The sequence below is a fragment of the Miniopterus natalensis genome, chromosome 19, assembly GCF_054644295.1.
Source record: "Miniopterus natalensis isolate mMinNat1 chromosome 19, mMinNat1.hap1, whole genome shotgun sequence".
In the NCBI taxonomy this organism is placed as follows: domain Eukaryota; kingdom Metazoa; phylum Chordata; class Mammalia; order Chiroptera; family Miniopteridae; genus Miniopterus; species Miniopterus natalensis.
In genome coordinates, this window is record NC_142099.1 from 642,516 (window position 1) to 655,961 (window position 13,446).

The following is a 13,446-nucleotide window of genomic DNA, read 5'->3' on the forward strand; positions in this document are numbered from 1 at the left end:
CAAGGTGGAGACGATGTAAGTGTGAGTCTGAAAAGGGAGGGAAACGCTAGAGAAGATCAAAGCAAAGAAGTGAAATAACAGGCAATAGGCTGTGACTACAACTACCGCCAGTGGTGCTGGTGAGAGTTAACACGGCACCTAGAACACAAAAGAGACTTTCTGAGCACTTGCCGTAAACTGACTCATTTACCCTCAGATCTGTAATTTTATAAGGAAGGTGCTAATATCATCCCCATTTCAAAGATAAAGAGACTGAGGCACAGGGAGCAGAAACACGCTGCCCGAGGCCACGAGGCATCTGGCTCAAGGATCCATGCCCTTGACCTCTACGCCAAGCAAGGTCAAATACATCCCAAGACACAATAGCGAACAATGTTATAAAACCCGTGACCTCTGTGGTAACGATGGGGAGGCCAGGATTTTTTTAAGAAAGGAAAACAGGATACTCTATCTGTGAGGAGTCCACCTTTTTTCTTTAATTGTATATTAATATTAGAGGAAATGGCAAAAAGCTCTAAAGCCACAGTCACATATGCAGGGAAATACTCACGTTCGAAGTCCAGCGTTTTCCAGCACCAGCTCTTCCAGTCGACTGGACCTACTCACCACCCTCAAGATCTGCTCACAGACATCAGTGGACTGCAACGGAACACACCCTTTAACCACGCAGCACGTCTGAAACCAAGCGCGCCGCTGCTAAAACCTGCAAAGCTGTACTTCAACCAACCACCCGCACATCCCCTGCGCCTCGGCACGGCCCCGCAAGCTCAGCCCACGTTCCTCACTGACACCACCTGAGGTCACTCACCCCCAGGCCAATCCAGAGAGCCCGTGGCCTGTCCACCAGCCAACTTCCAACCTCCACTTTCCTCAGATGTACGTCTCGATCCAAACCCCACCTCTTCACTGTGAAAATCTTAAAACCGCCAGTTCCTCTGGCCTCTGAGCACTTCCCATAAACTGACTTGGAGGCTTGGATGTAAGAGTCTCCAGTAAGACATCTAAACTGTCTCCTGTCTGAGCTCAAAGCAGCAAAAAGCGAGCTCTCGGGAGAGCGCCTGTCCACACGGCTGCCTTGAACCTGCAAAGCAGCCCTGACGGGCACTTCGTTCCCACTGGTACAACAGACCAAGAGTCTGGCTCCCCGGTGCCTTATGAAAACTAACTGATTTCCCTTTGATTTCGTTCTGCTTAGGCATAAATGTGCCCCAAAAGTCGTCTGGAAAATCAGTGTTGACTCTCACAGCTCTACCAGGTAACATCTTCCTGAAGTCTCAGGGAGGGAAGCTTTGTGGGGATGACAGGAGCACAAGTCTGCTCTCCGCAGACGAAACTTAAATCGTTTTTGCCAACGGAATGAGTGGACGGAAGGCCCCATGCACGTGTCTTTCTGCTCACGGTCTAAATGGCCTGAAGCAGCTGAAAACACAAGGAGGTACTTGCCCAAAGCGCCTCACACTACAAACTTCAGAAAATGTTATAAAGACCATTTTTAGGAAAATATCTCCCCAAGAAATAAACTTGCACGCAGCTCACCGGTAGGACAGAAAAGCAAGTATTTTTTTGGTAACGAGCAGGTGTTTGCAGGCCTTCCCTGCGGAGCTCCGCGCCACTCACCAGCCTCAGGTCCTTGGAGGACAGCTTCGTGAACCACTGGTTGTATTCCAGGGCAGCGATGATCGGGATCAGGTCCCTAGAAGCAGAAATGACAAGACGCACGAGCGTGCCTTACGGCAGCCGCAGCCCGCGACCCCACGCCCACGTGTTCGTTTCTACTATTTCTGTACAAACCCACCATCCTGGGCGCCGAACCAGAGGGAGGAAGGCAGAGGGAGAGGCTCCTACCTGTGGTCGAGGTGGCTGAAGTCCTGCAGGTTCAGCTCCCGGGTGTCCTGTGTCAGGTAAATCGTGTCTACGTCCTGATGGACGCGCAGTTCAGTCGCATCCACGTTCCACGTGGACGACGGGGAAGCGAGAGAGATGCAGTCAGACAATGACACGGCCAGATTTTTACGTAATCGGAGCAGGGAAGATTGTACGCAAACATGAACAGTGGGGAAGAGGGAAATAAGTCAGACAAATACTGAAGTCGTCCGTGTGTGTGCGAGTGTATGTGACTGTGTGTGTGTGCCTGAGTGTGTCTGCGAGTGTCGTGTTGTGTGTCCGAGTGTGCACACGTGCACACAGATACACTCACCCACTGTACTTCCTCCCTGTATGGGAACCCCAGCCAGTCGCAGACACAGGCGTACATCTGAGAAAACCCACCTGAAACGTAAGCAGAAATGGGACAGGTTCTCAGGTAAGCGATTTTGAAGTTAAAATTTAAGAGTTTCCGCACGGCCAATGCCGACAGGCGGATCACCTCTTCTGTTTGGGAACCAGGGCTGTCCTCGCCCCCATGGGCGCCGCAGGCAGGATGCAGCGGAGCTTAAATACGGGCTCGGTCCCCCGGCCAGCTGGGCTAATTACGCCCCGGCACTGGCCGCACCTCCAGGGAGCACGCGAGGAACAGACTCACTTCCTGGCCGGGACAGCCACGCAGACACTGAGAGGTTAGTTTTAAAATGTGTGCTCACCACAGGGGCCCTGCTCGGGCACAGGCTGGCTGTCCCACAGGGCCTGCAGGCTGGCCAGTCTCTCCGACGGCTCCATGGACACTCTTTTCATGATTTTCCTGCAAGATTGACAACAACAAGGAACATAAAAAATGAAGTGTTTCAGACTCACAGAGAAATCTATTTTGTGAGAGGCCTTTTAAAATATATACATATACTACGGGCGCTGCTTCAATTTTGGCAAATAGAGAGTGTCCGGTGCCAACAGGGCAATGAAGTCCCAGCAAACAGACACGCAGGCCTGGCCCTCCCACGCCGACTGCACTGCTCAGCGGGGGAACCGCACTGACATGCTGGGCGTTAAATTCACGCCAGACGGCAAAGCAGCTCAGGCGGGAGGCCCATGAACTGGACAACCAGTGCATGGGTCTAGTTGTTGACATAAAAATAATCTGTAAATCCTTTAAATAATTTAATTGATTTAATTAAAATTCCCTTCCAGCCCTGGCCTGTGTGGCTCAGTTGGTTGGGCATCACCTGTGCACCAAACGGTGGCCCGTTCGATTCCTGGTCAGGGCACGTGCCCAGGTTGCCAGTTCAATCCCTGGTCGGGGCATGTGAGGGAGGCAGCTGATCAATGACGTTTCTCTCTCCCCCTTTCCATTCCTCTCTCTAAAAAATCAATAAAAACATTTTAAAATAAAAATAAATAATAAAATTCCCTTCCAAGGCTCGTCCTGTGTTTTATGGCCACTGTCCCCAGAGCAGTGGGCACCTGAGGAGCACTGAGCACAGAGTTCACACAGGCCAATTCCAGAGTGAAAACCTCACCCCAGCTCTTTAGAGAAGAGGGCAGAGCGGCACAGAAAACCTCAGACGTGGAACGTGGGCCCCGGCCGGAGGAGGCCAGCCCTCTGCCTGCCGCCCACCACCCAGGACTCACACGGGAGACAGGCCAGGAAACGTCCTCCGCAGGCAGGAGCCCACGTGGGCCAGCACCTCGCTCACATCCTCGGGCGATGCCATCCTCAGGGCTAGGTTGTATTTCTCGGTTTCCAAGACCATCTGCAAGAGCCGGAGGGCACCGCTCAATCATGGCCCGATCCCCCCAATGTGCAACTGTGACGTTAGAAAAGAAATCCCGGCTAGGTGGTGAGCGCCACGGGCAGGCGCTGTCAGCCGTAGGAGAGCCGTGGAGACAGCGGAGGCCGAGGCCACACGGGTGGCTAACTCTGAGCCTTTGGCAGAAGATTAAACAATGCAGCCCGGCCGGCAGGTCTCAGTGGTTGAGCACTGCCCATGGGCCAGGAGGTCACAGCTCGACTCCCGGTCAGGGCACATGCCCGGGTGGCAGGCTCCATTCCGTGGGGGCGTGCAGGAGGCAGCCCATCGAGGTTCCACTCTCACATGCATGTTTCTCTCTCCCCCTCTCCCTTCCTCTGAAATCAATAAAAAAAATATTTTAAAAAAACACAGACGGCCCCCTAGACACACTGAACCCTAAGTGTCCCATGGGGGGGAAGGGGGGTGACAGGGAGAGGGGTTCTGCTGAAGGAGTCAGGTTTTTTTTTAAATATGTTTATTTTTATTGATTTTAGAGAAAGGAAGGAGATGAGAAACATCACTGACCGGCTGCCTCCCGCACGCCCCCTACTGGGGGTCGAGTCTGCTGCCCAGGCCTGTGCCCTGACCGGGAATCGAACCAGGGGCCTCTTGGTTCCTCGGTCAACACTCAACCACTGAGCCACAACAGCCGGGGCAGAATCAGTATTTTTTAAAAAGCACCCAGGCGATGCTGACACATCAGCTTCTGAATACGACCAGGTGACTGGAACTGCCAGTGTGTGACCTGCTTCTTTACAGTGTCGTCTCCCAGGTCGACACCACGGGACCAGGTTTCACTGGAGTCACGTGCAGAGCTATCTGCCTGGCACCTGCAGTGACAGAGCAGCTCCACGGCACTGGGGGGAGCCGCTCGGCACCCGGGTCCTCTCAACATCACACCTGTGGAAGGGGCAGGGCCACAGGTGGTGCTAAGACCAGTTCCAGCGACCAGGTGGGAAAACCGGTGTTGCCGCCTCAACATCCTTCCTCATCAAATACCAAAGTCAAACCACGTTTTGACTATAACCTTGGCACTGACATTTCAATAGGGCCCTTCGGCTCCCATCCCAACCCCCAGATCATGAACATGAGCGTTTCTCAGCTAAGACCATCACAGAGGCCCGGGCTATGCCTCACCCGTGAGCAACGTGACCCTGCTCGCAAACATACGAGTTTGAAATATTTCTTCCAAACCCATTTCTGAAACTCAGGGAGGCGAGGACGTCCCGGTTAGGACAGCAGGCGCCCGCGGTTCACACTCACCTGGGTGGGCCTGCTGCAGGTGACCCCATGAATGTCCAGGTAGCTGAAGGTAAGCTCGAGCTGCCGTTGGGGAAACAGAGACTAAAGTCAGGGCTCAGAACATAATTCAAGGTAAAAATACTACAGCTGGAAATGCTACCAGCAGGGGGTGGGCTGGTTTGCTATCCCCCTTCATTCCCCCAGATGGACCATATTTTAGAAAAAGTATTACCTGCGTCCCTAAAGGGAAGGTGCACGTTCTGACGTTTTAAATTTCACCCAGGGACAAACCCAGTGGAAAGTTTTGGTATTTCTACTCTGGTATTTCATTCACTGAGGAACGAATGTCTGAAGTGAGCCATCTAAACACTTTTTTTTTTCTTTTATTGCAAAATTTTGCTTCCGAGAGTCACAGCGGGATGACGTCGGCTCATTGGCCCGTCTTTCTAAACCCTGACTCTTCTGGGGACACTCTGACCACTTATTACCACCTTCCATAAAGATTCCCGTTTTAAATGGACTTGGAGAAATACAGTATTTAGCATTTTAAACCATGCTTCAGCGAAACACAGAGTTAAATAAAAGTCTTCTCTCTCCCTGCACAGAGAGAAATTATTTATTCCTTCTTATTTTGGTCATAAGGGTTCCTTCCACTCTTCTTCTGGGATCAGCGTTTATTTTCTTCAAAATAGGTTCAGCCCTGGCCGGGTGGCCCAGTGGGTCGGGGCATCGCCCTGTGCATCCCGCAGGGGTTTGATCCCCGTCGGGGCTCGTATGGGAGGCAACCAACCGATGGTTCGCACTCCAATCTCTCTCGCTCGCTCTCATCAACGGAAGCACACCCTCAGGTGAGGGTTAGAAAGAAAACAGGTCGAGTCTCACACTCCCTGTTTCCTGGACAGTGGCCGCTGACCGCTGTCCTGTTCTGCAGCCTTTCACCCTCCTACAGACAACGGGGATGGAGCTGGGTCCACTGGCTTTGCCCTCGCCTCCAGCCCAGAAATGTACTGAGCACAGAGCACCCAGGACCAACCCACGGGACCCTCTGCTCTGCCCCCTGGGGTGGGCTGTACCGTCCCATGTGGTGCATGTGGTCATGTGTGCATGTGTGTATGCCTGTGTTAGAGTGTGTGTGTGTGCACCTGCGGGTGCGTGTGCTGGAAGGCGGAGCCCTGCCACACTCACCTTGGTGGGGACGCGGGCACTGAGGAGGAAGGCTCGGCAGGACGTGAGCACCTGCAAGACAGGGAGGCAGTGTCAGGACCACAGGGCTGCTGGGCTGTGACCACAGGCGCTGGCCAGGGACGGGCGGGGGTCATAAGAACAGAAAAACTCCCAACTCCTCCCATCTTTCCAGGATGGTGCAGTTTTAGCGCCAAGAATCCTGCATCCCGGAAACCGAGGTTCTTGGTCGCGCTACCTGCATGGATTTGGGAATCACGAAGACAGATTCAACTCCTGGCCCTGCCCCCTTCTAGCTGTTCAGCCTGAGAGTCACCTTCTCCACTCCCCATGTGCTCCCCTGTAAGACAAGGGTCCCCCTCTGCGGCACGAACCTGCTATTAGTAAGAGACAAAGGGAATGAGGCCGCAGCCCGGCTCCCGGAGGGTCTTTGCCAAATACCAGCTCTCACATCGTGAAAACCGAGTGACGGCATCTGTACGTTTAGATTCCCAAAGTGGTCACACCAACTGGGGTTTTAACTAAGAGCTTTTGTCAACAGAACAAAACAAACGAAACCCACAAAGACTCTGAGACATCTCCTAGGTGGAAATTCTGGTCCATGACCTTGAATGTTCTTGCAAAATTAAGTAACGTGGGGGCAACAGAGCAGCGAGTGTGCTCAGCAGGAGCCCTCACCGAGGGCCGCGGTAACTCCCCCTCCCCGGGAGGCCGATTCTACACAGGCTTAGCATGCCAGCCACACCACAGCCTCCTAGTGAATTTCCTCCCCCTCATTGACATGCAAGCAGCAGCCTGGGTCCCTCTGAGGCTTCCGGGTTCAACTTGTAACTTTACAATTTCACTTGGAAACACTGATAAAAATCCTTCCTGCTGCTCAGACCCGCGGCTTCCCAGAGAAGGCTCCGTTTCCATAAGGAGATGACACGTAATGAGGTCAGCTATGGAACCCTCCCCGCAGCCTTAATAACACCCAAAATAAGCCCGGCCGGCGTGGCTCAGCGGCTGAACATCAACCCAGGATCCAGGAGATTGTGGTTCGATTCCCGGTCAGGGCACGTGCCTGGGTTTCGGGCTCGATCCCTGGTAGGGGGCGTGCAGGAGGCAGCCGATCAGTGACTCTCATCACTGCTGTTTCTCTCTCTCCCCCCCTCTCCCTTCCTCTCTCTCAAATCAATAAAGACATATTTTTTTTAAAAAACGAAATACCTGTTTCACCCTCTTGGTTACACTGCACGGTCAATCCACAAATCCATGCCCCTGAACCCCATTCCCTCGTGCATATTACCAAATGCCTTCCCTTTAAAACTGAACTCTCCACGGCTAACATTCAGCGACAACCTCACACCCCCAAAGTGCCCTCTAGTTGGCGAGCAGACCGAATGGTGAACATACTGTCCCCTCCTCCAAATGACCGGCTCCAAGCTCATCACAAGGCACCCTCGGGATGGAGAGAGGCGGGCGCAGGACCATTATCACTATGGTAACAGCTGTGAGTGACAGATGCTGAGGGACTGGGCAAGGTCACCCAGACCCTGGGGGAGAGCAGGGTCCTGGCTGGGAGCCTCTGACCAGCATGGAGACCGTCGCCCCCTCTGGCCAGAGCAAGACACTTCACCCGGAGGGACACTAACCTAAACAAGGCAGCATTTTAGTGCAACTACTGGCCCCCAATTCCTCATAAAACTGGGTCACCATACACCTTGAGGGTCTGTGACAATCGGGGGACCAGCCTGGGGGTGCACCAGCCCCCACTTATTTCCATAAATACGCTTTTATTGGGACACAGCCACGCTGTTGGTGACGGGTCACCTCTGGAAGCTTTCACCCCGCAAGGCCAGTCCTCTCAGGAGGCCCAGACGTCTGCCTGCTGATTCTGATTCCTAGAGTGCGCTCTGCCGAGTGTGCCTCGCTCCCGTAATCAGAGCGAGTCCTGCACCCGGCGAGCACACCCGTGAAGCTGGCTGCGCCCGGAGCGAGCACTGGCTTGCCCTCCCCGAGTAGCTGGCTCTGATCGCCAGGCGGACACTGGACTCTGTGCCTCTTTCTCGCGCTGACTCAGGCACATCCCGCCCCACTCCTCACGTTTCTGTCTCTAGAAGGAAAACTCAGAGCTCGGCTCCAGCAATTAGTCCAGTGTAGACTTTAATGGGACCCCTTACTTCCAACCTGACCGATGCTTAAGCAGCTAACACTCTAGAAAGTTGACTTAGGGATGATTTGAAGTTTTAAAAAACACAGAATGGACAGCACTATGAATTTTAAACATTTCATGAAAGGCTGAAGGACAGATTCCTTCAAAGTTGGCCCACAGACCCTTTCTCGGCCAACCTGGGCTGCTGCAAGTACCATGGGCCAACGTTTATTTCTCCGCACTTGGAGGCTGGGAAGTGCAGGATCAAGGCTCCGGCTGATTCAGTTCCTGATAAGAGCCCTCCTCCTTCTGGCTGTGGCTGAACCGCAGAGAGAGAACCAGCCAGCTGTCCGCTGTCTTCTAAAAGGGCCCTAATCCCATCAGGAGGGCCCCACCCTCAGGGCCTAATTACTTCTCCAAGGCCCCGCCTCCCAAAGCTAACGATCATGCTGAGATTGGGGCCTCAACATATGAACGTGAGGGGAGCACAAACATTCAGCCCACAGCAGACTCCAAATGAGAAATAGGTCCTCCTACATCTTCTGAATGAAGACCCGGCATCTCGGCAGGCAGAGCACCCACGGGTGAGAGAGCACCCTGTGGGGCACATTCGGGGCACTCAGACACCTTGCTGACTATTTATTCAGTTTGCAAACTTGGGCGTGTGAGGGAGGAAATCCCCAGCAGTGAGCATCCGAATCCCCCTTTGGCTCGTTTCTCGGTCCCTGGCACTGCCGCCGGGAGCCAGCAGAGACATCCGCCTCGAAAGATGAAAGCGACAACCCCGCTGTCTGGGCTAAACACCTGGACGCCTCCGGAGCTAACGTCCCTGAGGCTTCATTCCCATCAGCTGTTTCTGGAGGAAACAATGACTTTTCAATACTCTGCAGCCCCACGTCCCCCGGGGTCCCGGGAACACCGAGGAACCTGTGGAGACCTGGGCTGCTTCACACCTGAGGACACTCCAGGTCTGAGGCCACAGTCACCCGATTCCAGCTCTGCAGTCCCACACCCTTGGGACGCTGGTTCCTACTTGCCCATCGCTCTAGGTCCCTACTTTTGTTGCTTTTTCTTGTGAAATGCTTCCCTCCTGGCGCTGAGGTTTCCCTTCCCTTCTTCCAGGTATCAGAATGACAGCATCCATGTGCCAACTCACCGCCAGGGGCAAAGAAGTCCTTTCCCACCAGCCAAGTTCAAGTAAATAAACAAACATCAGATAAACATCAGAATTAACATCCTCACATCAGCAGGGCACCGTCTTTGGCGCTGCTAACGAAAGACCGATTACTCTGATGATCACTCTGACGGGTGAAGTACTTAAACGTGCCAACCCTTGGGCTCGCTGCCCACGCCAGCTCCCGAGGTTCATCTCACCGCTCGGCGTGCGTGGGCACAACCCTACCAGGTCCGCCCAGACGTCGGTTCTGTGCTTGGGAGAAAGCCGGAGCCATAGGCTCCAACAAGCCCACAGACGATTCGCGGCCCCATTTTTAATATGAAATATCAATTTTATTGCCTTCTTTACCAAATCTGCTAACTCATGGCAAGTCCAAAATTCTACTCCCCCCTCCAGACTCCACCAGACGTGCTAATGGGCAGAAAATGACCATCTACGGCCCAACCACCTAAGACTGGAATCGTCTTGAAACCACAAAGGCTGACTAATTACAACTAGACGTTTGCACCACAGAAGAACCTAATCTTACATTAGTGCCGCGTACCCCAAACCCTAGATGAAACATCTCCCATCAGTATATTCCTCCATAAAACCACCATGCATTCAAACGTGTCATGATCACCACCAGCAATAACCCCCAAGACGTTCCGGCCATTTCTCTCTCCCTTCCTCCTCCGTGAGCCCTATACTCCCAGCGCCCAGGGGAGGCGTGCACCCGGCAGGTGCTCCACCGACGCTGAGGAGGCAGGAGGGCGACTGGCTGGGTGACGCAGCGTTTCCCACGCGCTCTCCCAGGGTCCAGTCCTGGCCCGAGGCCCACGCCACTCTCGAGGGAAGCTTCCGGGACATCCACACCCTGCGTGGTCCAGGCAGGAGGGCGTCTAGACTCGCGTGCCCGTCTAGACCGCGGCTCCCTGAAGGGAAGTTTGTGCCCAAATCGTTTGTGAGTTTCCAGTGAGCCACGCGGCACCTGGTGCACGGAACACGCTGGGTAAACTGAGGCTTAATAAAGAGAAGCTTGTCCGAACCTTGGGCTAGACTTTAAAACAAAACAGAAAAGCCACAAATAAAGATATTTAGGGTTTATTTTCAAACTCATCATTCGACATGCCGTGTACTCTGATAAAATAGGAGGGAAAAAATTATAGTGGTTTTTTGGGGTGTTTTTTTTTTTTTGCCTTTGATAGAATTAATTATCTGGGAATTCTGTGATTTACCTCATTTTAATTTGCCATTTACCTTCCTGCTCTAGAACTTTTTTTTAGGGGAGGGGTAGCTGACGGCTTCAGAAACCCAAACCTGGCTCACCGTCTATTTCTGTCAAAGTTCTATTGCAGGACAGCCACGTGCATTCATGGTCCTACCATCCACGGCCGCTGCCACGTGGCAAAGGTGGGCCTGTGTGTCTGTGCAGAGACCTGGTGCCGAGCCTCACACGCCTGCCTCCTGGCCCTTCCCAGGGCAGCTGTGCTGACCCTGCCCTGGGGCACCAGGTGATACTGAGCATCCAATAAATATGTTTTCATAAATAACTTGTAAGACTTAATAGCTGAAGTTATTTACAAGTGTCAGGGCCCGGAGCCACCCTAAAACATGCCACTTTGGCATATTTTGATCCCTTTGAATTAATGTTACTTGAGAGACAGCCGGTCCAAGGACAGTGGGACCTCTATTCCCCGAGGGCAGGAGACGAATTCCACCCCCACCCCCGACATAGGTGCCGTCCCTGTGCCTGAGGCCAAGGGGACAGACACCCTCGCGACCAGTCAGGGAATTTAGAGCCGACAAGCAGTATAAACAAACCTCGTGGCTTTTTACTAATTTACGACCTGAGCCCAAACTCTCTTTAGATTCCTCAGTCATCAGCACCCAAAGCTCAGTTTCTCTGTCCTGGGAAATCCTCACAAATGTCTTTATGTAAAAAGATACAAAGGCTGCCTGCTTTGGGGTCCCTTTCTAAGCACCCGTTTTATGATCTCCCGTGCACACAAAATTAAACTGGTTTTCCTCCTGTTAATCTGTCTCAGGTGGAATTTATTACTGGTCCAGTCACGACACCATCACCAACAGTGTCAGGCCCCAAGCTAAGCGCTTTGTCTGCATCGTCTAATCTAACCCCAAAATAACCCCACAAGGCAGCCACTACCACCCCCCCCCCCGTTATACACACGAGGAAGCCGAGGCAGGAGAAGGTTAGATTTGCTGGAGGCCACGCAGCCGGACGTGGCTGAGCCAGGACTCCGACCACGTCTGCCTGGTTCCAGGTGCACACGGCCTCCCACCTCCCGCCCAAAGGTGCTCAGTAAAACCTCCTAGGAAACGAAAACGCACACAGAGCTCGGGTTCAACCCTGGCGGCCCTGTCTTTCCACTTCCTACCCCAGCAGGGCTCCAGGGCGGGGCAGCTGCCAGGCAGAGGGGTCAAGAGCACCGGTCACCCCACAAACCCAGGCACCTGGGGCGCAGCAGGTGGGGCGACGCATTGAACACCCGTTTCTCTCTCCCGGGAGCAGCAGACCCTGCAAACACTTTACATCTATTTTCCATGTTTTTTTCCCAACAGCCAGACCGTTCACATCTTTATATTTGACAACCTAACTGGTCGTCAGACTAGACACCCCGTGTGTTATGCTCTCACATACGTGTAAAGCCTCTGCTCCTGCGGCCCCTTGGAGTCCGGGCAAGAGAGCTCCCCCGTCCTGGAGCTTCTCCCTCCCAGCCCACAGGTACGAAGGTCTTTCCGAAACAGAGGGGCCTGGCTCCTGGCTCCCGCTTCCGAAATGAAGGTCCCAGGCTTAGAAAGGCCATAAGAAGGTCCCCCACTGAGCTCATTTCAAATGCTTAACTCTACGCACAAGGTAATGACGTCTCGCACACTCTGCCCGTTTCCTAACGAGGCTGGCAAGGAGAAAACCTGGCATTTATTCCGAGCTGACGGGGCTTGTTTTCATGCTCACGGTCACGGCTTCCTGCGGGAGCACCGGAGGGTCTGGGAGGCCGGAGAGGAGGCGACAGGGAGGACCGGCTCCGCGGCTGGAACCGCACGGAGGAGGGAGGCCCGGCGCACCCGAGGTGAGCCCCGCCGTTCACCCACGGGCCCCGTGACTGCAGGCTTCTACCTTCGGTGAGGGTTTGAGCTTCAGAAACAAGGGGCAGGTGGGACGGGGAGCGGAGTGGATACAGCTGCTTCACCCGAAAGCACTTTTCCATTTCCCTGCAAGTCAAGAGGAAGGGTCAGCACCTGCTCCACGGCTGCGCGGGACAGCACCCGGGCGGTCACGGTCCAGGCGGCTCTCCCAGTGAAAGCGCGACCGAGACCCAGGCCCAGCCCGGCCGGGGCGGGACCTCAGCAGCTTACTTGGGAATCTGCCGCCTCGAAGCCCAGCGAGCGGGAGCCGTGAGGAGCGGCAGATGGGAAAGGCTGGGTGGGGGCAGAAGCCTCCCAGGCAGCTGGAGTGTCATAAAAACACAGCCGCCAGGCAGCGTGGAAACAGGAGCCTGACGCCTCCGGAGCTGATTCTGAAATCACTTTGAAAGGAAAATGGAAAATGCAGTTACATTCAACCAGTAAGTAGACGCCGGGCGGGTGCGCGGGCTGGGACGCGGGGAGGCGAGCACGCGGGGCTGTGGCCTGGGGCCACGGCCTGTCCAGCGCTGGGCCTGCCCGGAGCGCAAGGCGCGTCCACCCGGCGTTTAAACCCAGCCTCTCACCCAGGCCCTGCACAGACACCAGCCTTAGTAACTGAGCCTAAGAAGAGGCTCCTAAAAATTCAGATAAACACGGTTACTCGAGCTCCTCCAGGATCAAAAAGCTAGAAAGAATGTAGTCCAGTCACGCCCAGGTTTCAAATCCGGCCAGTCACTGGCGCACAGGACCGTGGGAAATGTTCTTGCTAAAATAGCAAAAACAAAACAATGAAATCCTGACGGAACGGCTCCGTTACAATCCCCGGCTGTAAAGCACTCGCCGGGCCGCTCCAGTCACCATAGTGGTCAGTACAGCACGTTCTGACCGACTCAAAATCGCGGCCGTCGCGTGTGGGACAAGGG

The 13,446-nt window shown here is 54.1% G+C and overlaps 1 protein-coding gene across 1 annotated transcript in view; it reads right to left on the minus strand.

The window, feature by feature from the left end:
• Positions 1-13,446, minus strand: part of CARMIL1 (capping protein regulator and myosin 1 linker 1) — an 80,597-nt gene that overhangs the window by 41,387 nt on the left and 25,764 nt on the right. Inside the window, exons 3-10 of the mRNA XM_087827966.1 lie at positions 6,090-6,140; positions 4,926-4,985; positions 3,502-3,623; positions 2,580-2,677; positions 2,198-2,268; positions 1,846-1,919; positions 1,618-1,693; positions 551-639 (exon numbers count right to left, since the gene is read on the minus strand). Coding sequence (XP_087684092.1) covers positions 551-639; positions 1,618-1,693; positions 1,846-1,919; positions 2,198-2,268; positions 2,580-2,677; positions 3,502-3,623; positions 4,926-4,985; positions 6,090-6,140 — 641 coding nt within the window. The remainder of the gene's footprint in view (positions 1-550; positions 640-1,617; positions 1,694-1,845; positions 1,920-2,197; positions 2,269-2,579; positions 2,678-3,501; positions 3,624-4,925; positions 4,986-6,089; positions 6,141-13,446) is intronic.